At 43.0% G+C, this 25,984-nt stretch overlaps 1 protein-coding gene across 2 annotated transcripts in view; it reads left to right on the forward strand.

The window, feature by feature from the left end:
• The window catches only part of LOC139275036 (progesterone receptor-like), a 456,927-nt gene that overhangs the window by 265,384 nt on the left and 165,559 nt on the right, over positions 1-25,984 (forward strand). For both annotated transcript variants that reach the window (XM_070891938.1, XM_070891939.1), the window contains one exon: positions 17,517-17,819. In XM_070891938.1, the coding sequence (XP_070748039.1) occupies positions 17,517-17,819 (303 nt within the window). The remainder of the gene's footprint in view (positions 1-17,516; positions 17,820-25,984) is intronic.

The raw sequence follows: 25,984 nt of genomic DNA on the forward strand, positions 1-25,984 counted from the left end.
TACCATATTATGGTCACTCTTTCCCAAGGGGCCTCGCACAAGATTGCTAATTAGTCCTTTCTCATTACACATCACCCAGTCTAGGATGGTCAGCCCTCTAGTTGGTTCCTCGACATTTTGGTCTAGAAAACCATCCATAATACACTCCAGGAAATCCTCCTCCACCGTATTGCTACCAATTTGGTTAGCCCAATCTATAAGTAGATTAAAGTCGCCCATGATAACTGCTGAACAATAAACTAAAACTGTTTACTGATATCCAATATACTTTGTTTATTAATGAGTTGGATAAATAATTGGGGGATACTTTAAATTCAATTGACAGGCAAAGAGTAAATTCCAAAGGGAAAGAAGACATAATGGACAAAGCCTTAAGCTGACATGGAGAGCAGTGATATGATTTACAAACAGCTGGAAGTAATTTACACCCAGGAAAAAAATAGACAACCACAAGCATGTTCCAGCAACAGTTGTTATTTGAATCTTGGCATGAGGCAGCCTTAAAGTTACACCCATTTCTTCCCTCCTAAGGCTACTTTCAACTGCCCTTGGAGCCAGATCCCCTGGGAAAGGGCAACCTAAATGCATATGAAAGCTGACTGAGGTGCTACCTCAAAGTTACCAGTGAACTTGGATTCTCTGTCTTCTTCCATGACCTTCACCCTAGCCAATCTGTACAAGGTGCTTGGATTGAGCCCGAACTATTTCAAACTGATATTTTCTGCTTTCCTGGTGCTTGCGTTTCATTAGCTATTTAGGGTGTCTTTTTGCTCAGACTTACTCACAGCATTGTCAAGTCGAAATTCATGGCAGTGAAATTGGGCACTTGGGTAAGCCAGGAAGCAGATTACTTGGGCAGGCTGGGAAGTGGGCCTTCAGATGGACCTGTGAGCTGGGTATTTGGGATCTACAATGAACAGGGCGCATGATGAGTCGTGAGCTGTATGGTAAGCAGAGAGTGGCAAAGCTGAGAAGAATTGTGTGAGAGGCCACTATAAACCCATTAGGAAGTGAAGAATAAACACCACAGCCTCTGTCAAGTGGAGCCTGAAGCTATAATAGCAGCTGAATTTTTTTTTTTGGTAGCTTTTCCATCCATCTCCAACACAAAAATAGTTTTCTGACCATTAGTAGCTTTAGCCATTGTAGCTGAGGTTAGTACTTAATAACTGTAAAATTTAAAAAGTGGGTACAACAATCAGTGAGAAGAGGTTAGAAATTGCTAATCTGGAAACCATATCATTACAAACAAATGACAGGAGAGAGTTGTTTGAAAAGATCTAGTTGTCACTTGGTTACCACAAACCACTCAGCTTTGCGAGGACTTATAGCAGACCAGACAAATTTTAAGAATATAAGGCGAGAAATTTCAATTAATCATATTCGTGGATAAATACAATGCATTGGTATGACATTCATCTCTCTATTTTAACAGAAGCATTAACCCATTTAAAATAAGACAGAGGAATTTCAGATGCATGCATTAAATGTCCATTCATTATCAAGGCCAAAAGTAATTTCTCGTCTATACATTAGTTATTATAGGATGTAAAAAGTCTTTCATACAAATGATTGATGTACTGTTTCACATTGTGTGTTTCCAAGATTAGTTTTGAAGTGAGGTAGATAGCGGAATTTCAACTCCAGATGGGAAAGCAGCCTCACGAGCAGCAGGCCCGTCTGGGAGGCCCAGACGATGTTAACAGCCAGGCCTCATTAACATGCCACTAGCCGACTTCCTGACCAAAATGGCTGGGAAAGGCTCACTCCATTTTAACTGCCCCATTCTAAGGGCAAAAGCTGGGCAGGCCCAAAATTTTAAGTTATAGTAACCAGTGTAAAGATTATTCAAAGAGGGGAAAATACGATGATCCCTCTTAATATTTTTTAATGTGTCTGCATAGTACAGGGGCGGTGTGTATATGTATGCACTTATTCTTGCAAGGTGAAAGAGTATTGCAAAAAGTTCTTTGATGTAGGATGAGTCTGAGTGGGTCAAATTGCCTTTTCTTATTCTTGTGTTTTATGTACATAGATTAGGAATAGCATTGGCTCATTCACATTTGGTGAGTATCACCATTTCTTGGCTAGGTTGCTATATGGAGCACTGCCTTGTAAGGCAGTGTTCAATTTCTTTATCTGAACTATCCTGTCCTCATAGACTTCAAAAGGGCTGCTCACTGTAAGTTTGCTCTCTTCATTATGTCACTCCAGTAAAACTTCATGATGTCACTAAAGGAAACATTCTACACAAGGGCCCTGATATTTACCGAGGTGCACATTCGGAGCTGGGGGGAGGAGTTATCGACGGGACACCCGGAAGTATGGGTTTCCCCAAAAGTCCTGTAGATTTAATTACAAGGTGTGTTTTATTTTTTTTTCCCAACCATCCCACCCGACAGCTAGCCTGATTGATAGGCTGGTTGCCTGTTGGGCAGGAGAGCCTGCGGCACAAGACTGTAGCCGTAGAGTTTATAGGTCTTGTAGTGGTGAAGCGGAGAGATTGGGGGAGGAGATTGTGATGAGGGTGATTGTGGGGGATTGAGGGGAGATCGGGGGTTAATTGCGAGGTGTAGATCGGGGGTTGGAGATCGTGGAGGTGGGGGGTCGGACATATCGTACAGGGGTTTACTGAATAGCTTGATGGGATGGGGGAACACTCCTGTTCCTCCTGGCCCACATACAGTGCTGTAAAGGCACTTATCTTATGGATCCAACCCTTCTCGCCTGCTTGTACCTGCTGGTTTTCCTGACTGAGCAGGCAGTGACTAGTGGGGTACCGCAAGGTTCTGTGCTGGGGCCCCAGCTGTTTACATTGTACATTAATGATTTAGACGAGGAGATTAAATGTAGTATCTCCAAATTTGCAGATGACACTAAGTTGGGTGGCAGTGTGAGCTGCGAGGAGGATGCTATGAGGCTGCAGGAGTGACTTGGATAGGTTAGGTGAGTGGGCAAATGCATGGCAGATGAAGTATAATGTGGATAAATGTGAGGTTATCCACTTTGGTGGTAAAAACAGAGAGACAGACTATTATCTGAATGGTGACAGATTAGGAAAAAGGGAGGTGCAACGAGAGCTGGGTGTCATGGTACATCAGTCATAGAAGGTTGGCATGCAGGTACAGCAGGCGGTTAAGAAAGCAAATGGCATGTTGGCCTTCATAGCGAGGGGATTTGAGTATAGGAGCAGGGAGGTGTTGCTACAGTTGTACAGGGCCTTGGTGAGGCCACACCTGGAGTATTGTGTACAGTTTTGGTCTCCTAACTTGAGGAAGGACATTCTTGCTATTGAGGGAGTGCAGCGAAGGTTCACCAGACTGATTCCCGGGATGGCGGGACTGACATATCAAGAAAGACTGGATCAACTGGGCTTGTATTCACTGGAGTTCAGAAGAATGAGAGGGAATCTCATAGAAAGGTTTAAAATTCTGATGGGTTTAGACAGGTTAAATGCAGGAAGAATGTTTCCAATGTTGGGGAAGTCCAGGACCAGGGGTCACAGTCTAAGGATAAGGGGTAAGCCATTTAGGACTGAGATGAGGAGAAACTTCTTCACTCAGAGAGTTGTTAACCTGTGGAATTCTCTACCGCAGAGAGTTGTTGATGCCAGTTCATTGGATATATTCAAGAGGGAGTTAGATATGGCCCTTATGGCTAAAGGTATTGAGAGAAAGCAGGAGAGAGGTACTGAGATGAATGATCAGCCATGATCTTATTGAATGGTGGTGCAGGCTCCAAGGGCCGAATGGCCTACTCCTGCACCTATTTTCTATGTTTCTATGTTTTAACCCGAGGCTGACATGGGATAAAAATAGAAATCATGTTAAAATGGAGGCACACAGTCTCCTCTAAAAGATTTTTACCAACCAAACCACCTTCTGAAAGCAGATTGTTCGCCCATCCCTCATCCCGCCTCCGTTAAAACTGGAAGTTGGTGGGTTTGTGTTGGGTTGGGCTCGGGTTTTAAATTTTTTACATTTTATCTTCCCACCCGACCGAAACCCACTCGTTTTTGGGGGTTAAAATACCCCTCAAAATGTTTGCTCCCAGCATCAGTTTCAAAGCATCAAACATCAGTACTAAAGCAAACTAAAACACACACTTTCATGTGTACAAATAATACTCATGGCTGTGTGTGAAAATGTTACCCCACATTTACCTCATATTGTGGTGTGATTCATTTTAGTGTCATGCTACTTTATGAGTAATTACCACTATTTATTTTCTACATTGATTTAATCTATACTGAATAAGCACACAATGAGTAAGGAACAGTTCACTCAACTATTAAAGAAAAGCCGGAAAATTCAAATAAGCCAAGCTGACATTTTCCTCATTTTAATGTCGACTAAATATTCACACAATAAGACACTTTTTGTAGAAGAGTTTAATAACTCCTATGTGTTTGACTAATATGTAGTCATAAATATGCTGTATGTTTTCAACTAAACATAAACCTGCTGTGATTTATGTAATTATAAGAAGTCATTAATATTCAGTGTGATTTCAGATTTGCAAGCAATCCATCATTTTCAACACAACCCACAATGACCATTTTATGGGCTCAATTTTCCCCAGTGATTTGCGCCGTTTTTTTTGGAGCAGGCTGCTCTTTTTGGCCTAAGTTGAAAAACCACAGTTTCCCCAATCAATTTGCACCAGTTAGTTATGATTTTTTTAGGTCAGTTTTTTTTTCAGCCAAAGGGGGCGTAACCAGCCACCTATGCCAATTATGGCCATTTAGGGAAGTTTAGCTAGCTGAGAGTTATTCCAGTTCTACTTTGGCCAGCATATGTGGCCTTTGCAGAAAAATCTTCCAGAGAGTAAGAAAATCGGCGCAGGTAAAGAAATCGGCGCAACAGATGCTCGGACACACTAAAAGAATTGAAAAACACAATGCAAAGTGAAGCATACAGCCAGCTCCCAACACATTAAAAGAATTCAAAAACAGATAGCAGCAACTTACCTCCAGCCCCGCCCGAAGAGCTTGCTGGTTCGGTCCCCACTCTCCCGGTCCGGTCCCATTCTCGGTCAGAGAGAGAGAGAGACCAGCAAGCCCTTCGGGCGGGGCTGGAGGTAAGTTGCTACTATCTGTTTTTGAATTATTTTAATGTGTTCGGAGTTGGGAGATGGCTGTATGCTTCACTTTGCAGCCTCACTAAAATGAAGAAATCCAACGGGGAAACTTAGAATATTTTTTTTGGCATACTTAGGCCCAAAAAAATGCGGCGTAACTCTTCAAGTACGCCAAAAAAATGCTTTGGGGAAAATTAAGCCCTTTACTTAAACATACAGTGCAAAATAAAATATTATTTTCTCAATATAACTGTTATTGATACATTATCTGACACAAGGGAAATCATTTTATATATGGATATAAGGAAATAAGGACCTAGAGGAGTACCCAAATCATCTCCGAGCATGTATTCTCCATTTGTTCTTATTTCAAAATGGTAACAATTGCAGCAACAAGGAAAATCAAACTAGACAGTTTCCAAAATTCTCACCTCCTCCATTGAAGGTATTGACTCACGCTAATGCAGCCCTCCAGTACCTCACCCAAATGTCCATTCTACATTTGCGAAACTAGATAGTGAGCGTTGGAAGGCAATTTTTCCACAGAGGGCACAATCCCCAGCCCTATCCTGTTTTCTTCCAGTATCTACACATGTACAACTTCCAGCATGGATCATTAGACAGTAATAAGGACTGGTTGATCTTTTTTCCTGTTTCTATCCCAGGGCCACTGAGACTTATTGCAGTGCTCGAACTTCTGTTCCACTTGAGATCAGATAATTCAACCTGGGAACGAAACCTGGGACTTTTTAAGCAAGTAGAGAGGCAGAGAAGAGCAGGAGAAGGAGGAAAGAACAAAAGGGAAGGTCTGAGATAGGGTAGAAGGCAGCAGTGATTAAATGACAAAGAGATGATAATGCAAGGAAAAAGAGGGTGGTAACGGGGCAAGTAAAGAACCAAAAGATGTGTCTAGTGGAGATGTGAATGGAAAGAGCAGAACCATTACCAGCACCTGCTGTCCGAAAAAATGAGAGCAGTGGTTATGATCTAATGTTCCCTTATGTGGCTCGGTATCAAACTTTCTTTGATGTTCGCACCTGTGAAGTGCCTTGGGACGTTTTATTATGTTAAAGGTGCTATATAAATGCAAGTTGTTGTTGTTCATTCTAAAATTAGAGCATGGTATCTAAACTGCTAGTAACATTACATCGTTTATTGCTGTGTGCAAAATTGGCAGTCTTTGCATCAAAACAACTTTGCAAATTCTGACAAAGACAATAGAGTAGCATATTTTTGATACAAGTGGATTAGAAACATCACATTAACTAATTATTGCGATCAGAATCAGTTAACTTTAGGCCCATTGAAAATGTTGAATATTTTCATGGCATACTCTGCTGGAGATCTAGGCTTTAATATACATTAAACCGTGATTATGTTAAAGCTAATGGCATAACAGTTACATTTACAGAAGCAGCCTTCACCCTCTCAGTTTAGAAGAAAGATGCAATCAACAGAAACAACTTGCACTGTATTGTGTCCTAAGGAGGGGCTTTAGAATTTCCTACATGGTATTCCTAGCACTATCGGAGCAGAAAAGGAGGTTTAGGGATTATCACAAGTATGTTCACGACAGAAAACTGATTTAAAGAGATCATTAGTGAGTCACAGTCGTTATATTTGTAAATGTGAAATTGATAGCAGCCATGAATGTCATGGCTATTGGATCTTTCCAACCAAGAGGAAGTGATTTCTCCGGCATTGGAAAAAATGTTGGCTTTTAAATTCAGCCACGCTTTTTCCAGACCAATAAGCCCCAATATAGCAGATAGAAAGCTCACATACATTTCTGGCCAGAAATGCGCTGCACGTCATATGAGAAAAGAAAAAAATAGGCATCCTTTACCCAGGCCTGGAGCAGACATTAATGTATTTGCATATGCAAATTGTCTACAAATGGACTTGTGTACTATAACCCCCAAGACCTTCTCCCACTCCTTAGTATTGAATACACAATCCTGCATGGTGAATACATGCTTAGAATTGCTTCAGCCCAAATGCATTTTTTTATATTAAAAGATATTGCCAAACACAAGCCCATTCCCCCACTATGCCTAGATCGTCTTTCAGTCTATTTTTTTTCAACAAAGGTCCTTACCCCAACGTATGTTGTTGTTTCATCGGCAAACTTACAGATGGATTCTCCGATAGCTTCATTCAAATCATTAATAAAGTGGTAATGAGCAATAGCCCTAAAACTATAGTGCCTTCTATCTACCTGAAAGCAATCAATTCTTTATGCAGACTAATATCTGCCCACAAATCCCACAAGATGCTACCTTAATTAGCAAACTTTTGACATTTTGACACAGGCTTTTTGACAGTCTAAATACACACTATCTATTGGGCTTCCATCATCCACCAGAGTACGAATCCCATTGCATTTGCTGATCTCCGATCCTGAGCCCACCAGACATTCATGGATCAGGGTGAGGTTATACAGTTTAAATATTGCCAGCAGGCATCGCCACTAGTATGGATACAACTTGTGCATCTACTGTTGGGGGAGCAAGGTGCAGCACTAACGAGTCAATCAGGGGGCCAGTTAGTCACACCAACTTAGTAGAATGTCAGAGTAAAGGCAATTGGCCCTCTTTATAAGAGGACCAATTTGCCATGGACCTGCTATCAGTTTTCTGGGGTTTCCATGTCAAGCACTAGGATTGCTCACCTCAATGAGGCTCACTTAAACCATCCATGGGCCTGGATACCTGTTGCTTTCTGGTGTCTAGATTGCAAAGCGCGTTCCGAAGGCATAGGCACAGGAATTCCGATGAAAGAACCACCTGCTTACCCCCTCACTTCTGACATAAAGGAGCACATCCCTCCTCTGGCCCCAGTAGAAATTCTTTATAGCAGCTCTTCGGGGCGGGGGAGATTCTTAATTTCCAGGTCCTGTACAATTTTTTCCATCCCCTACACTGCACTTCTAGCTGATTTATGCCAAGAATGCTCTCCAGGGCCTGAAGAAATTTGATGCCACTGTGTTGCTCCATCGGTGCCTCAGTTACCACATCTAATGCCCATCACTGGCCTCTGCAATTTGCCTTCAAACATTTTGTTTATGGTGTGGGGAATTGTAGGGCATGTTCATAGAATCATAGAAATTTACGGCACAGTAGGAGGCCATTTGGTCCATTGTGTCTTGAGCCAGACGAAAAAGAAATATCCAGTCTAATCCCACTTTCCAGCTCTAGGTCTGTAGTCCTATAGGTTACTGCATTTCCAGTGCATAGCCAAGTGCTTTTTAAATGTTATCAGGGTTTGTGCCTCCCCCATCCTTTCAGACAGTGAGTCCAGTGCCCCATCACCCTCTGGGTGAAAAAAGTTCTCCTCAACTCCCCTCTAATCCTTCTACCAATGACTTTAAATCTATGCCCCCTCATTATTGACCTCTCAGCTAGGGGTAATAAGCTCTTCCTAGCCACATTATCCAGGCCTCTTTTAATTTAATTCACAAATTCTTGAATTCCAAATGGTCCTGGCTAATCTGTGGAGACAAGGAGCACATTATAGTAATGTAATACAGTAGCTTTGTGACAGCACCAATGGCAATGTCTCCATCTACATATTAACAAAACTGTATGACAAACAGCATATCATGTTCTGTAAAGAGCTGCCCACTTTCAGATTTGGATATTCTTAAAGCCATCACAGGAATGGGTTGGATTGGTCATTACTGGAGTCCTACATATCAGCTGCTATTGTCCCACAAAATATTCTTAGTACGTAGCTTAAAGGAAATTCAGGCCAGTTCCAAATATTGCTGCCAATCTGGGCACAGGCTCCTCCACACTGAGTTCTACCTGAGTCTTGTCCTCCTACTTTTGCAGGCATAGTACATTATTTTCTAACCAGTTCTACCAATATGGATAAAATGCCTCATTTTTGTTGTGTAGAAACTAAACTCTGCACATTGCAGCTATGCGCTGATGAGGGGTCTTAACACACCACAGGTGGTGAATTAAGAAGCTGCTCATTGGAGTTTACAGTAATACTGCTTGGATGGTTATTAGTGGCACTTACATCCATAAAATTATCTAAAGTACCTTAAAATGAACATGTCATGATGTCGATCCCATAAAAAGACTTTATCTGCAGCTTCAAGAGCAGGATCAGCCTCTAAGGGCCACAGTCGTCACTGCTTCAACAATCTTGCAAGGCACCCGGTTGTCACAGACATCAGGGAGCTCCGACCAGAAGAGGGTAGATGATTATATATTAGTGTAGCCAGTCTTCTTCTCTTTTGTGCCTAAAGGCACATTAGGCAGTCTGTGTCTTCCACTGCTTTACATCCAGCAGTTGTTTCCGTAACAAAGTCCCTTTTTATGTGAACAGGTCATTAGCCTGACTTATAACTCCCTTCCAGTAGAACTGGCTAGTTGCAATTGCGGGGGAGATCGGGGTTGGGGGTTGGAGGTGAGGGGGTGGGGCGGGGGAAGCGGTAGCCACTCCACTTTCCATCAGAAATAAGTATCACGCTGGATATCAACCCAGAGAGGTCACTCATCTCCGCTCACCACAAAAGTGCAGTCAGTAGGCTGATAGTATAAACAATCTACTTTTCCATGCCTAGTTAATTTGCATACAACAATTCAAGTGATTGAATGGCCCCTTGCAATTGGTAGAAAGCAGCTTGCATAGTAACCAAAATTCATGATGCTTCGTTATTCCTGAAGTGTCAAGATATGTGGTATATCTGTTCTCCTTATAACAAAAACATTGGTCAAATTTTTCTTTGGCAGCACAGGAATCATTTTCTAACTTCATGTTTTCCAGCGGGGAGCTTTACTCAGCGGGAGTGAATTCAGAAATTTGAACGTGGACTGTGCACAATGCTCCAACCACAATAGTAGGAAAGTCAAGCACAGCACAAGCTCAAATTAGTGGGAGAACTCAGAAAATTACTCCTCACATCCCTACATTTACCTTTTAGGAAACTTATATTAAAATTTTTTTCAGTGGCATTCATTGAAGTTTTCACCTTCCTTAGCTTCCCTGCTAATTTCTGAAATTTATTTTTCTATCTATTAACTAAGGAAAGTCGATGCACAGAAATTCTAAGTAATTTGCTGATGATTAATACAATATCCTCTACCCATTAATAAAATTATTTTACCAAAAAAAGAGTTTCCTTCTCTCTGAAATGGAGCACATTTGTGCTTTACCGTGCCATATTTCTTGAGTTACTGCCAATAAAAACAAAAGAAATCATTAACAAATGTTGAATGATTCATTTCTTATTATTAGGTCATTTAATTAGCATAATTCCTTCAAACTTTTTATTGGACTTTCTATTGGTTGTAGGTTGTTATATTTGAAAAACAAATATTCTCATCGTTTAGCAGTAACCATAAGTCAGGCAGAGTCCAGTGCAGGTTGTTCATGATCTCTGTGACGAATCAGTTTGAAAGACGATAAGGCATTTCTCATGATTCTTGCTTCCTTGTGTTCCTATGCTTAGTTAGATGGTATAATTATTAACTCAGCTTTTACACTTCAACTTTATATCATTTGGGATATGGGAAAATTCAGAAGATTTCTTTGCCTTTAATAGGGACTTACGGGGAAATTTTAATGCCCTCCCGGAAATCAAGTGTACCAGAGCCTAGAAATTGGGTACCACCTCATTTGGGGGCAGAACTTCTTGCAGCCAGCACAGAAGTCCCGCCCCATGACCTAAATTGGGGTCACCGCCCCTGAGAGGAAGTGGAGCGCAATGGCGCACGTTCTACTTCCTCCTGGGGCAGGATCGGGGGCACTACACGGGTGAGCGTCGGAGCGCTACACAGCCTCTCTGGGCAGCGCTGATGTGTTTCAAGGCTCCTCCCCTTCCATTAAAGGAGAGGGACGCTGCGAGCTCTGCAGACCTTTTGATGGCCTCCACTCGGCCACCAGGGATGCAGAGTGTGTGGGTGCAGTCCAGCACCGAAACAGAGTTCTAGGCTGCACGATCGTGGCATGGACCCCGCAACATCACCAGACAACAGCATGACTGGTGAGTCAGATTTTTTTAAATGGCGGCGCATGGCATTAACTTTTGCCCCTCGAGCGGAGCGTGGCCCGGATCGCAACCCATAAGGCTGCCGCCGCTGACTACGCCCGAGGCAGCATCACGAGACGTTGCCCAATTTCTGCTATGGGGTGGAAACAGGCCGCCGCAAAGCGAAAAGGGGTCGTCACACACAGTGAGGATGTCATCGCTGGATACGCACAGCCCTGGGTGCTATTAGCGAGGGCGTGCCACTACAGAATTCGCACCTCCACTAACTCCCACGCAGTTTTGCGGGGGCCGGTAGCCATCCCCCCATGAACAAAAACACTTTTGCGCCATTAGCACTCCCTGGAGGCACAAACGGGAGACGCACAACAGGCCAATTTTGGCACCCAGGAGTCAAAATCGAAATGGTGGACTTTCCACTCTTTTATCGCCTGCAGCCATTTTAATACCATTATTTTCTTGGGTGATTGTGGCACCCAACTAACTCAGGCAGGTGCATCATAAATAATTGTAAATCTGGCTCCTCTGATGTTACTAGGATCTTGATTCAGTTTTAACAGCCTACTGATTGGAGAGCCCACCGTGGAATCTCCACTCAGTAAAACCTGACAGGCATCCACATTATGGTATGTAAAATCTGAAAATCTTGCCTGTTCTTCTGTGGCCTCCAGCAGTCCCTATTAAGTACCTTAAACACTGCTGATTAGGCTGCTGTAGACGCAGACAACTGAGCACGCATACGCGCACATCCTCCACCCAGTTTTTGTCCAATTTGACATTGGGATCCTGAAGCAGGCATAAGACCTCTACTTAATATACTTAGGTTGATGCCCTGGGCACTCAGAAGTCATCGGTTGCAAAATTGCCAGCTGCCGCACTCCGTGGCTGATTGGACGCTGGTGATTATGCCCGGAAATTGGTTCCCCCAGCATCTCAAATAACAATTGCCACAGGGACTAGTCCCCCATTTTGTTTTCACTGAGATTAAGGGAAGTTTAGAGTAGAAAAATATTGATGGATATGAAGGGAAGAGCAGAGAAATAGGATTGCAATAGATATCTCCAATGTTGAGTTAGTACCAGCACAGGCAGGATGGGCCAAATGGCCTCCTTCTGCACTGAATAATCTCTGATTTATGTGGAGTATTTTGAAATATTTTTAATTCAGAAAGTTTGCTGGCACAAGATTTTAAGTAGCATTGAATTAATGATCCAAGTCCACATTATTATCAGTGTTTCCTGCAGTTTACTGGATTACAGTAATTCATTGCCTCCTCATATGTCACAAAGTCCATTCAAAATATTGTTCTGCCACTATTGAGTTTCTTTTGTTTGTGATCTTGGGCTCCAGCCTTTCCAATAACCAGTGTCTCAGATAAATTATAATCAAGAATTTTGAAGATGATTAGCAGAAGCCTTATTGATTGTCTCTACAAGTGTTTCACATTCAGGAAATCAGTGTAAACCTTGCTATACTGAATAGCTTGTTGTAATGTGCTATTTGGCAAGTTGTTCAGCATCAGCTGAGATGCATGTTTCTCTGGGTGAGTATTTCTTAGTAATATCAGATATTCATTCCGCCTCAGAGATTTATATCTTTTACTGAATAAGGTCCCTCTGCAATCTGGAAGCTATACAAACTAAAGAAGTGTTGTGACAACCAGACATCAATGTGTTTTGCTCTACTGCAGCCTTGAAGTTCTCTCAGAGACTGAGTGGATTGGTCTAATTTTGATGGTCCATATCCCAAAGCAGCTGATAAGAATTCTTGTAGATCAGTAGAGAATCCAATAGGTTAACTTCTCCCTCCTCAGGTATTGGCCCCCTGACGTAGTGCAAACTTTAAGTAACATAGAGTTTAGTTGTTACTGCTTTCTCAATTTATAGCTGATCCGCTTCACATTTTTGTAACTGAAGAAAACCTAATCAGACACATGCTCTAAAAATGTGCTAACCCTCCAAATCGAGATAAATATTATGTAAAGTTCTTACGGGGGGAAATTCCCCAGAGCCCCGATTGGGGGCAGTAACCGGCTCGGGGCAGGACTTCCTGCGCCCAGCGCAGACATCCCGCCACGGCCACGAAATTGTGGTTACCACCCCTCAGAGGAAGTGTAGCGCAATCTCACGCGCTCCACTTCCTCTTGGGACGTGATCGCCAGCGCTACGCGGATGCTCATGGTGGTGCTGACATAGTTCAATGTCCATCCCCTTCACTTAAAGTGGAAGGTCGCTATGCATGCTGCAATATGGTGGCCTGGACCACGCAAGGGGCGAAGAACTCGGGCCGACCGGTGAGTTGGCAAAACCGCCAAGATGACAGCGTGGGGTGCTCGCAACCTCCCCTTTAACTTCCGCCCCGCGAGCAGATGTCACCGCCACGGGGTGGAAAGAGGTCAGCCCACGGCGCTAAGGAGTCACTGCGCATGCCGATTACTTCATCGCACGTTGCGCGGCGGCCTGGAGCAGTACCTCCGCTAGCTCTTATGCAATTTCGTGGGAGCAGGTAGCACCCCCCAGCCGAAAAGTGTTTTGTGCCCTGTTAGCGCCCCTGGAGGCACTAATGGGCATCACACAAAGGGCCAATTTCGACCCCTTCATTTCGTGTTGAATAGACTCATCTGGAAAAGAGCTAGACATCCAATTTATTTCCATGAATTTACCCTTTGTACAGTGTTTCTCTGAGTGTACCTTACATAGTGAGGTTAGATCAAGGTTCAAATAAGAGGTGGAGCTAGAATTGGCCAACCAGAAACATGAGCTGTTCATTTATTAATACAAAAAGTATTGATCCTCCTCTGAATACTGTATCATGCCTGTGATGCCATGCTACTGTTCTCTCCTCGATCATACCATCCGAGTGCAGTTGTATATGTATCACATTATAATAGACCAGATATAATGTAGAACTAAATAGCTTTCCCACTGGGTGTTTCACTGTTTCATCTCCCTACAATTAATTGTGCCTGGGACTAAGCCAAACATTCAAAGTGGTATTGTCTCCTCTGCCAAATCTATGCACTATAATGTCTGTATCACTAAACATGCTAACTCAGCACAGAGCAAGGATTGAACCTGGAACCATGTGGTGCATTTGCTCACTAAGCCATTGCAAGAGCCTCATACCCATTTTATATTAGTACAGAAAACTCCCTTGCTCTCCATGGATCACCTGATTCAATATATGGGAAGGTTTTGTTTTCTAATTTAATTTGTGGATCTCTTCCAGTATGTTTTCTGAGTGAGTCCACTTTCTGTGAATCTGTTCAACCTACTTCATTTTGACACCTTTAACAGTTGCTCCACCATGCTGTCTTATCTGAGCGCATCTGTTGTCTCAAACTCCATTTTAATATAAACTATTAGTATTTCTGGGAGGGTTTTATGGAGAAAACATGTTACAACTGAACTGCTTAGTGGAAAATGGTTGGCATAGTGTGAATGATCATGTTCATTTACAACATTTTGACCTTGACTAGATGCATTGTGGTCCTTGTCCCATGCACAGCTTTATTCCTACCTGAAGCAGTCATCTACAGACACAAAAGAAGGCCGGGCTATCATGTTTCACAACTCAATTTTTCAGGGTCCCTAGTCACCACAAAACAGGAATTTTCATTTCAATTCATTGGGAATACATCCATACCAAAGGTACTTTCTTACCATCTGCAGTTATACACATCTGAAGATTCACACAGGCTTGTGTGAAAGATCTTTTATAGACCTCAGAAGAGCAGCATTTTAACAATTATTAGTTTCTCTTGGAGCAGTTACAACCTTGTGGGGAATGGGGTCATAGGTTCTTTAATGGGCCTTATTCATGTGTGAACCTTGACAGTGAATGCAGCAGAATATTCAACTGAAGCTGGCATCAGCTAAATCCGATCCTGTTGTTTCCTGATATCCACACACATGCATTTCCAAAAGACAACACTGGAAAGAAATCTGGAGTTGGGAATTCTGATTAACTTTCCCCTCCATAGCACAGGTGGGCAGGACGGGAGCTGAGGCCAATTGTACTGCTGCCACTAGTGTCTCAGCTGAAATGAGCTGACCTTCGGCAGGGGCGAAGTTGAGGTCGAAGATTGTGGGGGGGTGTGGGTTGGGTAAATGTCCAGATTTGGCTGACTTGGCGCAGAACAGCCACGATAACGTCCTCCAATGCCACGCTGCACTGGAATAAATTGTTTTCAGTAATTTTTGGCCGAGTCCTGACACGCAAAATTGGCCAAGCTCAAAATGATTGGGGGTGTCATGAGCCCCCTGACCCTCCCACTGGCTCTGCCACTGACCTTCAGTACCTACAGATCTGGATTCCACCACTTGTTGCCTTTTTACTCTGTGTAAGTTTTGCCTTTAAACATTGGAGCACTGAGGCTTGAGAAGCAATGATTTGGCCCAGGGAAATGCCTTTCTGCAGTACAATTATTTTCCCAGCATGAAGTAATGTAATTTGCATGACTCTGCTACTTTCCCTTCTAATACCTTACTTGCTATATTCTTGCTAACATCTGTGTCAGTGAAGCATTTTTGCATTATCTTGTACAACTGCAACTTTCCTTCATGTGCAGATATGTCTTGTGCTCCTACTTTACAACAATATTCATGCCTTAACTTTGTCCACCTTCTTCCAGACCTCCTGCCAGGTCGTCCTCTGAGTCGTGAAGACAGTGCTGAAAAACTGCCATGTTTTGTGCCTACTTTACAAGCTGGGGGGTTTGGCCTCCCCCATGAAAAAAATGTGGTTGCGTCACTTCATGATGGTGCCTACCAGCACTTGCAGACCCTCTTCATTAAAACTGGCTTTGCGCTACTACCATTTAGCTTTTTTTAACCAGCAATCGTGTGCTCCGCAGCAAGCTTTTAAAAATTTATACGGGCCAAGTGGCTCTTTGGCTGCTTCAGAAGCGCAAAATATCTTTAATGCAGATGTATCGCAATTGGCTAATATTTATCTTTGCCACTAATGACATTGCAGTTCTCACGTTTGGCATTTAGGAATGGTGTGTGCTTTGCTCGAATTTCAGTACAATGATTGCAAAACAGGCTTTTTGCCAATTTTTTTTTTGACCAAAAACAGTGCCGGCCCCTGGAATAATAAATAATTCTAAACAAAACAGTTGGAGAAGTCCATGTTTTTCTTTCACAACAACTGAGAGTTAATTAAAAATAGATTGAGATTTTTTTTGTCTTGAATATCAGGACTGCGCAAAGTTATCTCCATCATTTTCCTATATAACATGCATTGCGAAATTAGCTTTGGCTCCTGCTGCGCACTATAAGTGACTAAAGGTGAAAATTACTTTGAATGCAGAACTTAAGATGATTTCGGTATAAAATATTCTTTTATTTTAGACCGAAAATGGAGCTAAAATATTGATGCGCAATATTGGGTAGAATTTATCAAATCACACTTTCAGCACGTGGAACTTTGGGCTTGGAGTGTGAATTTGTAAAATCTACCTTTACAAATCAGTGTGCATTATATGTGAAAATCTTTACCGAGATGGCAAAACTGGATGACATATATACAAACTATATGTTACATGCAATGAAGTTTGACAGATAATATTGCCAGGCATCAGAGGGTTTTCTCCCTGACGGCAACATGCTGTTTTTTTTCCCTCTCCTGACTTCCTGCACTCGTCAGCTAATACATTCCCTTTTGTTATTTTTATCAAATTTACCTCAATGTTTTTGTAACGAAAGAAAGTTTTCAGGCAGTTATCGAGAGACATTCGAGCCTGAAAAAGTCAATACCAGCTGGGTGCACCTGTTTACCCAACTGTCACTGGCTTTTCTCAGCTCATCTGTTTCCCATCGACTGGTCTGATGCTGATGTACAGGGTTCTCTATGAAGGCAGTCACTGCCACTCCCATAGCTGATATCGTCAGAGTGGCTCCCTGCAGAGAGGGGAGACCCAGATTCAGAGTCTGAAAAATTGAAATGAAAATAAGGACTTCTCCTAAGAGGTAAGAGATATTTAAATTTCCTTTTTAAGCAATGCCTAGTTGGAAATGTATTTTAAATTGAAAGCACTCTCCCATGTTTTCTTTCTCCTTAAGTAAAGTTATATGAAGCTTACTCCTTGTAATATAAATGCCTTTGATTTCAGCCACATAGTCTCATGTGACTTTTGCCTCGCCAGAGTCAAAGTGCTGATGCCTGGCAACATCACAGTTTATTTCTCATTATATATTTTAACATAAAATGTGATTTGCCATTATGTTTAAGAGACCACAACTTATTCATTTGTAGATTCAAAGGAAACTGAATTCGGATACCGAGACAGCTGTGAAAAGTGAGATTAAACAAAATTCAACAAAAGTATATGTTGGTTTGGATAATTGTGAAGTATAAGTCTGTAAACTGAACGATAATGGATATTGTGTTGAAAGTTCAGACATTGAACAGGCAATTATCTTTTGTTTTTCAGCTCGAAAACTAAGGAAATTCAGTAAACTAAAGAACATCGGAAACAACCCATCTTCTCTGCAGTCTGAAATGACACTAACAAGTGTCAGTCCAGTTTCAATACCAAAGATCACATTACATTCAGCTCGAGGGGTCCAGTTCACGCCGACACTCGTTTCCATTTTACAGATAATTGAACCAGAAGTTGTTTATGCAGGCTATGATAACAGTCAACCAGACTCGCCTAACTATCTGCTAACTAGCCTGAACAGGCTATGCGAGAGGCAACTTGTAGCTGTTGTTAAATGGGCCAAATCTGTACCAGGTAACAATATGAGTTTAAGCGATAAAGTTACAATCATTAGACAACATAGTATACACTCCACCGTGTTTGCTTTTTCCTTTGTGGTGAAGTTATGGTCATCAAGGTGATGGGTTTAATTGCTGGACAGTGGAACACTTCGTGGAGCCCACTGTCACCATCAAGTACTCCTAGGTGAGTTAAAATATGACCAGATGCAAAATTAAAGCTGTCTGTACTTCACCTTATAAATGTGTCTTAATTCCCAACCTGAGCAGAGCATCCCTTACTTGCACCAATGTGCTATTTTGGTTTCCCTACACTGCACAACCCATTTCCCCAAGCAATTTATTTTTCTATACCAACAGTTAAAATCAGCCCTCCTATCTTCAATGCAAATTGTGTTAACGCTTTCATACTTGGTGAAATTGATAAGTATCAAACCCTAAGAATGCATTTTTGAAAACAGATTTATTCTCGGCCTAGTAGCGGAGCATGTCGAAACACCAACATACACTGTCAAGGAAATAGAGGTGGGTGGGCACAGGTCTTGTTTTGATCGCCCGCATTATCAGGGACAAGCTTAAAGCTGTGCTGCTGTGGGTAACATTTGATGAAAGCCAGAGGACCTCCCACAAGAAGGACAGAAACATTAAAGGGTATGTTATCACTGGGCTGCTCTCTGATGCCTGGCTGAGAACAACATTAGTGAAAGCCTTGAAGAAGGTCTCCTGGCTTCTTGCTGTTACCTCCACAAGTCAAATGTGACCCAACCAACAAAAACAGGGGACAAAATAAAAGAATTTCATACCCTCACAAAAAAATTAAAAAGCATAGAATCCCATTTACCTTGGAGGTTGGCAGTGGTCACATTGGCACTGCAATTACAGAGCGAATTATCTCAACAATGTCCAATTCGAAACTCACACAACATCCGATTAGATTTTTTCAGGTTTTAAAAATAGGTTATATGGTTTCTAAATAACAACTTGTAAATTGTATAGCGGGTTGCAGGATTTAATACAATTTTATAGGGCAGTTAAGTCCTTCATAGAAAGAGGAAATTAGAATGTAGTTGAACCACGTATTTTTTTAGATATAAAGACTAATAATCCCAATGAGGAGCCATGCTCACAGGGAACATGGGTCAGAAAATGAGGGATATATGATGTACTGCTATCTCAGACCCACACTTTCTTTCAGCGTGGATTCCTTACTGGCAATGTGGATTAGCTGAACACTGTTCTTATGAACTCAAAGGTGTTAATTAATTGGTGATTGCTGCATATAATCATATTTACTGATTCTATGGCATTATCAACTATTGGCCTATTATATTTTAAAATTGTACTATATATGTTTCAAAAGTTCTCCAATGCACTTTAACCTGCTAGAGCTACAAAAGACAATAAGAACATAAGAAATAGAAGCAGGAATAGGCCATATGACCCCTTGAGCCTTTCAATAAGATCATGGCTGAATTTCTACATCACCTCTATCAATCTCAGTCGTGAATATAGTCATCAACAGAGCAGCCACAGCTATTCCAAATATTTACAACCCTCTGAGTGAAGAAATTTATCCTCATTTCAGTTCTAAATGGCCCATCGCTTATCCTGAGGCTATGAGGCCAGATTTTGCTCTCAGTGGTAAACGAATGGTGCCAGCTGTTCATTACACTTGTACTTTCCAACAGACTTTCTATGGGATTTTGCACTAGAACTTACTGTAAATTAGAGAGCCAAAATGGCTCAGCACCCTCTACAGGGGATCTAGGACCTGTGTGAACAGGTCAAGCAACTGTGTATCTCCTTAACCATTTAGATTGAAGAATCATTAATGAGCAGCGCAGAATCAGGAAGCATCAGTTAGAATAATTAATTCAAGTCAAATTAGGTACAGAAAGCAAAATAAAGAGAGGGAACAAAAGATTGGGGTTAAGAGAGAGAAATAAAAGAGACAGAAAGAAAACATATTTTTTTTAAATTATTTGAAATTTTATTTTTTTAAATCTCCAACAATAATTAAAATCTGAAAGAATGAGGCTCCACATTGTAAAAGTTAATTTTCATTGCCAGAGAGGTTGTTTGGTAGTAATTAAGACTTATCACCGTGTATACCAATTTACTTACACTGGAATATACAAGCCCTAACTTTTTCTGGTGTGATAGTGGGTATCTCTCATATAAGTAAAGCAACCTCATGCCTTTCCACGTGTTTCAATACCAAGTCTCTCGACAAGATACCAGTATAACGCAGCTTCTGGAGGAACAGGGCAACTCAGACAGCAACGTTCTGATTTCCGCATTTAATTGCATAAGTATGCACGCCAGAAGTTGATTTCCAATTTACACTGTGAATAATGGTAAGTGCTGTTAGCCTCATTGTTATTTCTACAGCAAAATCCGGCCCATTGTAAGTATACAATTTCTTTAAAAGTTATTTACAGACACTCAGCTCTCTAACAGTCACCAGTAGAAATAGTGTCATGCCTATTCTTTCTCCAGAAAATTCAAGGAGCATGTTTGGACTCAAAGAAAACTGAAAGCCTTGCATTTATATATTATCATCATAGGCAGTCCCTTGGAGTCGAGGATGACTTGCTTCCACTCTAAAAATAAATTCTCAGGTGACTGAGAAGTCCAATGCGGGACCTACAATCTCGGTCACAGGTGGGACAGACAGTGGTTGAGGGAAAGGGTGGGTGGGGAGCCTGGGTTAACGCATGCCCATTCCGCTTTCTACAATTGGTTTCTGCTTGATCTCGGCAAAGGGACTCGAGGTGCTCAGCGCCCTCTCCCAGATGCTCTTCTTCCACTTTGGGCGGTCGTGGGCCAGGGATTCCCAGGAGTTGGTGGGGATGTTGCACTTTATCAAGGAGGCTTTCAGGATGTCCTTGAAGCACTTCCACTGCCCACCTGAGGCTTGCTTGCCGTGTTGAAGCTCCGCGTAGAGCACTTGTTTTGGGAGTCTCGTGTCAGGTATGCAGACAATGTGGCCTGCCCAACGGAGCTGATCAAACGTGGTCAATGCTTCGATGCTGAGGATGTTGGCCTGAGCGAGAACACTAACATTGGTGCGCCTGTATTGCCAATGGATTTGCAGGATCCTGCGGAGGCAGCATTGGTGGTACTTCTCCAGTGTTTTGAGGTGCCTACTGTACATATGTCTCTGAGCCATATAGGAGGGCGGGTATCACTAATGCCCTGTAGACCATAAGCTTGGTGCCGGATTTGAGGTCCTGGATTTGAGGTCCTGGTCTTCAAAGATTCTCTTCCTCAGGCGACCGAAGGCTGTGCTGGAGCACTGACGGCGGTGTTGGACCTCGTCGTCAATGTCTGCTCTTGCTGATAGTAGGCAACCGAGGTATAGAAAATGGTCCATGTTGTCCAAAGCCTTGTCGTGGATTTTGACCATCGGGGGGGCAGTATTGTGTGGCAGGGTCAGGTTGGTCAAGGACCTTTGCCTCACGGATGTTTAGCGTAAGGCCCATGCTCACGTACGCCTCGGTGAAGGTGCTGATGATGGCTTGGAGTTCAGCTTCCGAGTGTGCGCAGATGCAAGCATCATCTGTGTACTGTAGTTCAATGACAGTGGATGGGATGACCTTGGATCTAGCCTGGAGGCGGCGGAGGTCGATCAGATTCCCATTTGTTCTATAATTTAGCTCCACTCCAGCAGGGAGCTTGCTAAGGGTGAGATGAAGCATTGCAGCAAGGAGGATCGAAAAGAGCATTGGAGCAATGACGAAGCCTTGTTTGACCCTGGTCCAGATGTGGGTTGGGTCTGTGGAGGATCCATTGGTCAGGAACACGGCCTGCATAGTCTTCGTGGAGCATCCTTACTACTAGGGGGATCAAGGGGTATGGCGAGAAAGCAGGAATGGGGTACTGAAGTTGAATGTTCAGCCATGAACTCATTGAATGGCGGTGCAGGCTAGAAGGGCCGAATGGCCTACTCCTGCACCTATTTTCTATGTCTATGTCTATCCAGAGAATGGTGATAAACTTTTGAGGGCAGCCGAAACAGAGGAGGACGTTCCATAATCCCTCACAGTTGAAAATGTCAAAGGCCTTTATAAGGTCAAAGAAGGCCATGTACAAGGGCTGGTGCTGTTTCCTGCATTCCTCTTGCAGTTGTCGCGCGGTGAAGATCATGTCCGTTGTACCACTTAGTGGTTAGAATCCACATTGCGATTCTAGGAGGAGCTCTTCAGCCACAGGGAGAAGATGATTGAGGAGGACTCTTGCAATGATCTTCCCTGTGGCCGACAGCAGGGAGATTCCTCTGTAGTTACCGCAGTCGGATTTGACCCCTTTTTTGAAGGTGGTCACGATTATGGCGTCCCTGAGATCTCCTGGCATACTTTCCTCCTTCCCGATAAGAGAAATGAGGTCATGTACTCGTACCAGTAGTAATTCTCCACCATGCTTTAGTGCTTCAGCAGGAGTTCCATCTGCTCCTGTTGCCTTATTATTCTTCAGTTGATGGTCAGCCTTTTCTACCTCGTGCCACCTACACCCTAACATTCGATGCTACAGATGAGACCAAAGAGGAATTCTACTCCAGCCTCAAACATTTCCTGATCCGCGTCCCAACGGACGACAAACTGATCCTTCTTGGCGATTTCAACGCCAGAGTCGGAAAAGACACACATCTCTGGGGAGGTGTGATCGGTAGAGAGGGGTTTATGAGAACCTACTGCAGTGGTACCCTGCTTCTGACAAAATGCCTAGAACATGGCTTTGTCATCACCAACACCTTGTTTCATCAGAGAGACAAGTACAAGGCATCATGGCAACACCCTCGCTCCAAGCACTGGCATCTGCTCGACTACATCATCATCCGAGCGAGGGACCACAAGGACGTGCGCATCACCCACGCCAGGACTGCTGGACGGACCACCACCTAATCCGCTCCGTCATTAACATTAACATAGCCCCAAAACAGCGAAGGCAACACAAACAATGCCGCAGGAAAGTCGACGCAGTGGCACTCAAAGACCCTGATAAGAAAGCCCTATTCAGCCAGCGTCTCACAGCCAACCTGGCAACCCTCGATGACCCAAAGACGCAGAGTGCCCACAGCACCTGGTCTGCCCTCAAGGCCTCCATAATCAGCACCTGCGAAGAGACGTTCGGTCACTCGACCAGGAAACACCAAGACTGGTTTGACAAGAACAACCAGGAAATCCAGGAGCTAATCAGCCGCAAGCGCAAGGCATTTCTGAACTTAAAACAGCAACCCAACACGAGAGCAAGGAAGCAGCTCTACAGGCGGCTGAAGGCCAAGGTCCAACAAAAAACCCACAACCTAAAAAACAGATGGTTGGTGGAGAAAGCACAGGAGATCCAGCAGTTAGCCACCAACCACGATGTGCAAGGATTCTCTAGCGCAGTCAAGACCACCGACGGCCCAAGCACCCAAGGCCCTACCCCACTGCTGGCCAAGAATGATGAGGTGTTTATGAAGGACAGAGAGGCAGTCAGCACCCATTTGAAGTAGCATTTCGAAGATCTCCTTAACCGAGACTCTGTCTTCGACATGAGTGTCCTTGACTCCATCCCACAGCCTGCTACCCACCACCATCTCAGCACAACCCCAGCCTAGCATTTATATAGCGCATTTCATGATGTCCCAAAGCACTTTACAGCCAACGAAGTATTCACAATAAATAAAAATGACTGTTCAGATAGGATAACATTAATATGGATACTGCAGGAAAACAAGCCAAATTAGCTTGGTCACAAAGCCATAGATCATTATTTTAGTTTTATTCATGACCATTGCAGTTATAGCTCCGTTTCCTCCAATATCCAAAACCTTTACTCCTACCTGAACAGAGTACCATATTTTTTAAACGAGCTAGCCAGTATCCCTTTAACTGGTAGCTTGGAGAACAATATTCAATGGTTGAATTCTGCTCATCACTTTAATTGCCCAGTTAACAATGCAAATGTGTTACAGTTGTCCTGTCTTTTGGATGAGACGTTAAACCGAGGCCCCGTCTGCTCTCTCAAATGGACGTAAAAGATCCCATGGTACTATTTCAAAGAAATGCAGGGGAGTTATCCCCGGTGTCCTGGCCAATATTTATCCCTCAATCAACATAACAAAAAAACAGATTATCTGGTCATTATCACATTGCTGCTTGCTTGTGCGCAAATTGGTTTCCTACATTACAACAGTGACTACACGCCAAAAAGTACTTCATTGGCTATAAAGTGCTGTGAGACGTCTGGTAGTCATGAAATGCCCTATATTAATCCAAGTCTTTTATGTGTCAAGCTGGCTTTGAGTTGAATGCACGCTACTGCATAATCTCTATGCGTTATACATGGTGCATTGGGCACATTGGATGAAGCAGTGAGTGGTATGAGGATGATTTTGATAGCCAGCTGTGTTAGTTTATAGTGTAGTTGGTTGGAGTTGGCACGGGGAGGTAGAATTGGGAAAGTGTTTTGGACAGGTTGTTGGTCTTTCATTTCAAAGTTTTAACTTTAAAGTTCAATTTTAGTAGGTTCAGAGGATTCTGCATTTAGAATGGTTTACTTTTCAGGTTCAGCTGTACTAAAATACTTCAGCTGCCAGCCTTAAAACTCATAGAAAGGAGTCTGATGCATGCAATTTGGTTGCTTGATGTATCATTGTCAGCTACATCATCTTCAGCCACAATAGCTAACTTAATTTCTTTCAGTCTCACATTTCACGAGATTATGCATATTATAGTTTCTAAAAACAAGGTCAACAGTTCAGTTCCTTCATAATCCAATCAACACTCATTTTGTTTATAATTCTTGTGAAGTATTAAAATTCTATGCTATAATAGCTTCCATAGATTCAGATGTAGTATTAATTTACTTAAGAAAAACAGCACCATGGGAAATGGAGGGGCTGACTTTGTTATGTGCATGATATTTAAGAAAGCCTTTCACAAGGTACCACAAGGGAACTAGGATAGGATAACAGAAATAAAAATAGAAAATGCTGGAAATACTCAGTAGGTTAATGTTTCAGGTCGATGAACTTTGGTCAGAATTGGAAAAGGTTAGATATGTAACAGGTTTTAAGCAAGTATCATCATCATAGGCAGTCCCTCAGAATTGCTTCCACTCCCAAAGTGAGTTCTTTGATGGCTGAACAGTCCGATACGAGAGCCACAGACCCTGTTACAGGCGGGACAGACATTCGTTGAGGGAAGGGGTCGATGGGGCTGGTTTGCCGCACGTTCCTTCCGCTGTCTGTGCCTGACCTCTTCACGCTCTTTGCGTTGAGATTCGAAGAGCTCAACGCCCTCCCAGATGTACTTTCTCCAACTCGGGCGGTCTTCGGCCAGAGTCTCCCAGGTATCAGTGGTGATGTTGCACTTTATCAGGGAGGCTTTGAGGGTGTCCTTATAATGTTTCCGCTGTCCTCCTTTGGCTCGTTTACCATGAAGGAGCTCCACATAAAGCATTTGCTTAGGGAGTCTCGTATCTGACATGCAAACTATGTGGCCTGCCCAGCGAAGCTGATCGAGTGTGGTCAGTGCTTCAATACTGGGGATGTTAGCCTGGTTGAGGACACTGATGTTGGTGTGCCTGTCCTCCCAGGATCTTGCGGAGACATTGGTGATATATCTCCAGTGACTTGAGGTGCCTTCTATACATCGTCCATGCCTCAGATCCATACTGGAGAGCGGGTATTACTATAGCCCTGTAGACCATGAGCTTGGTGGTAGATTTGAGGGCAAGTATAAAGGCAGGGAAAAGCGGGAGGGGAGGAAAGAACAAAATGGGAGATCTGTGATATGGTGGAAGGCAGGAAAGATTAAATGACAAAAGGGATGATGGTGCAAATCAAAAGCAGATGGTAATGAGACAAGTAAAGAAACAAAAGGTGGATTGAGAGGAGGTGTAAATGGCAAAATCAGAATCATCAGCAACAGCTGCTGTCCCCAAAAATGGGGGCAGATATTGTAATCTCAAATTGTTGAACTTAATTTTGAGTCCAGAAGGCTGTAAAGTGCCTAATAGAAAGATGAGGTGCTGCTCCTCAAGCTTCCACTGAGCTTCATTGGAACAGTGTAGGAGGCCGAGGTCAGAGTGGGAATGGTTCGGAGAATTAAAATGACAGGCGACTGGAAGCTCGGGGTGATACTTGCGGACCGAATAGAGGTGTTCCACAAAGCGATCAACCAATTCCTGTTT

Source organism: Pristiophorus japonicus, chromosome 10 (genome assembly GCF_044704955.1).
Source record: "Pristiophorus japonicus isolate sPriJap1 chromosome 10, sPriJap1.hap1, whole genome shotgun sequence".
NCBI lineage: Eukaryota > Metazoa > Chordata > Chondrichthyes > Pristiophoridae > Pristiophorus > Pristiophorus japonicus.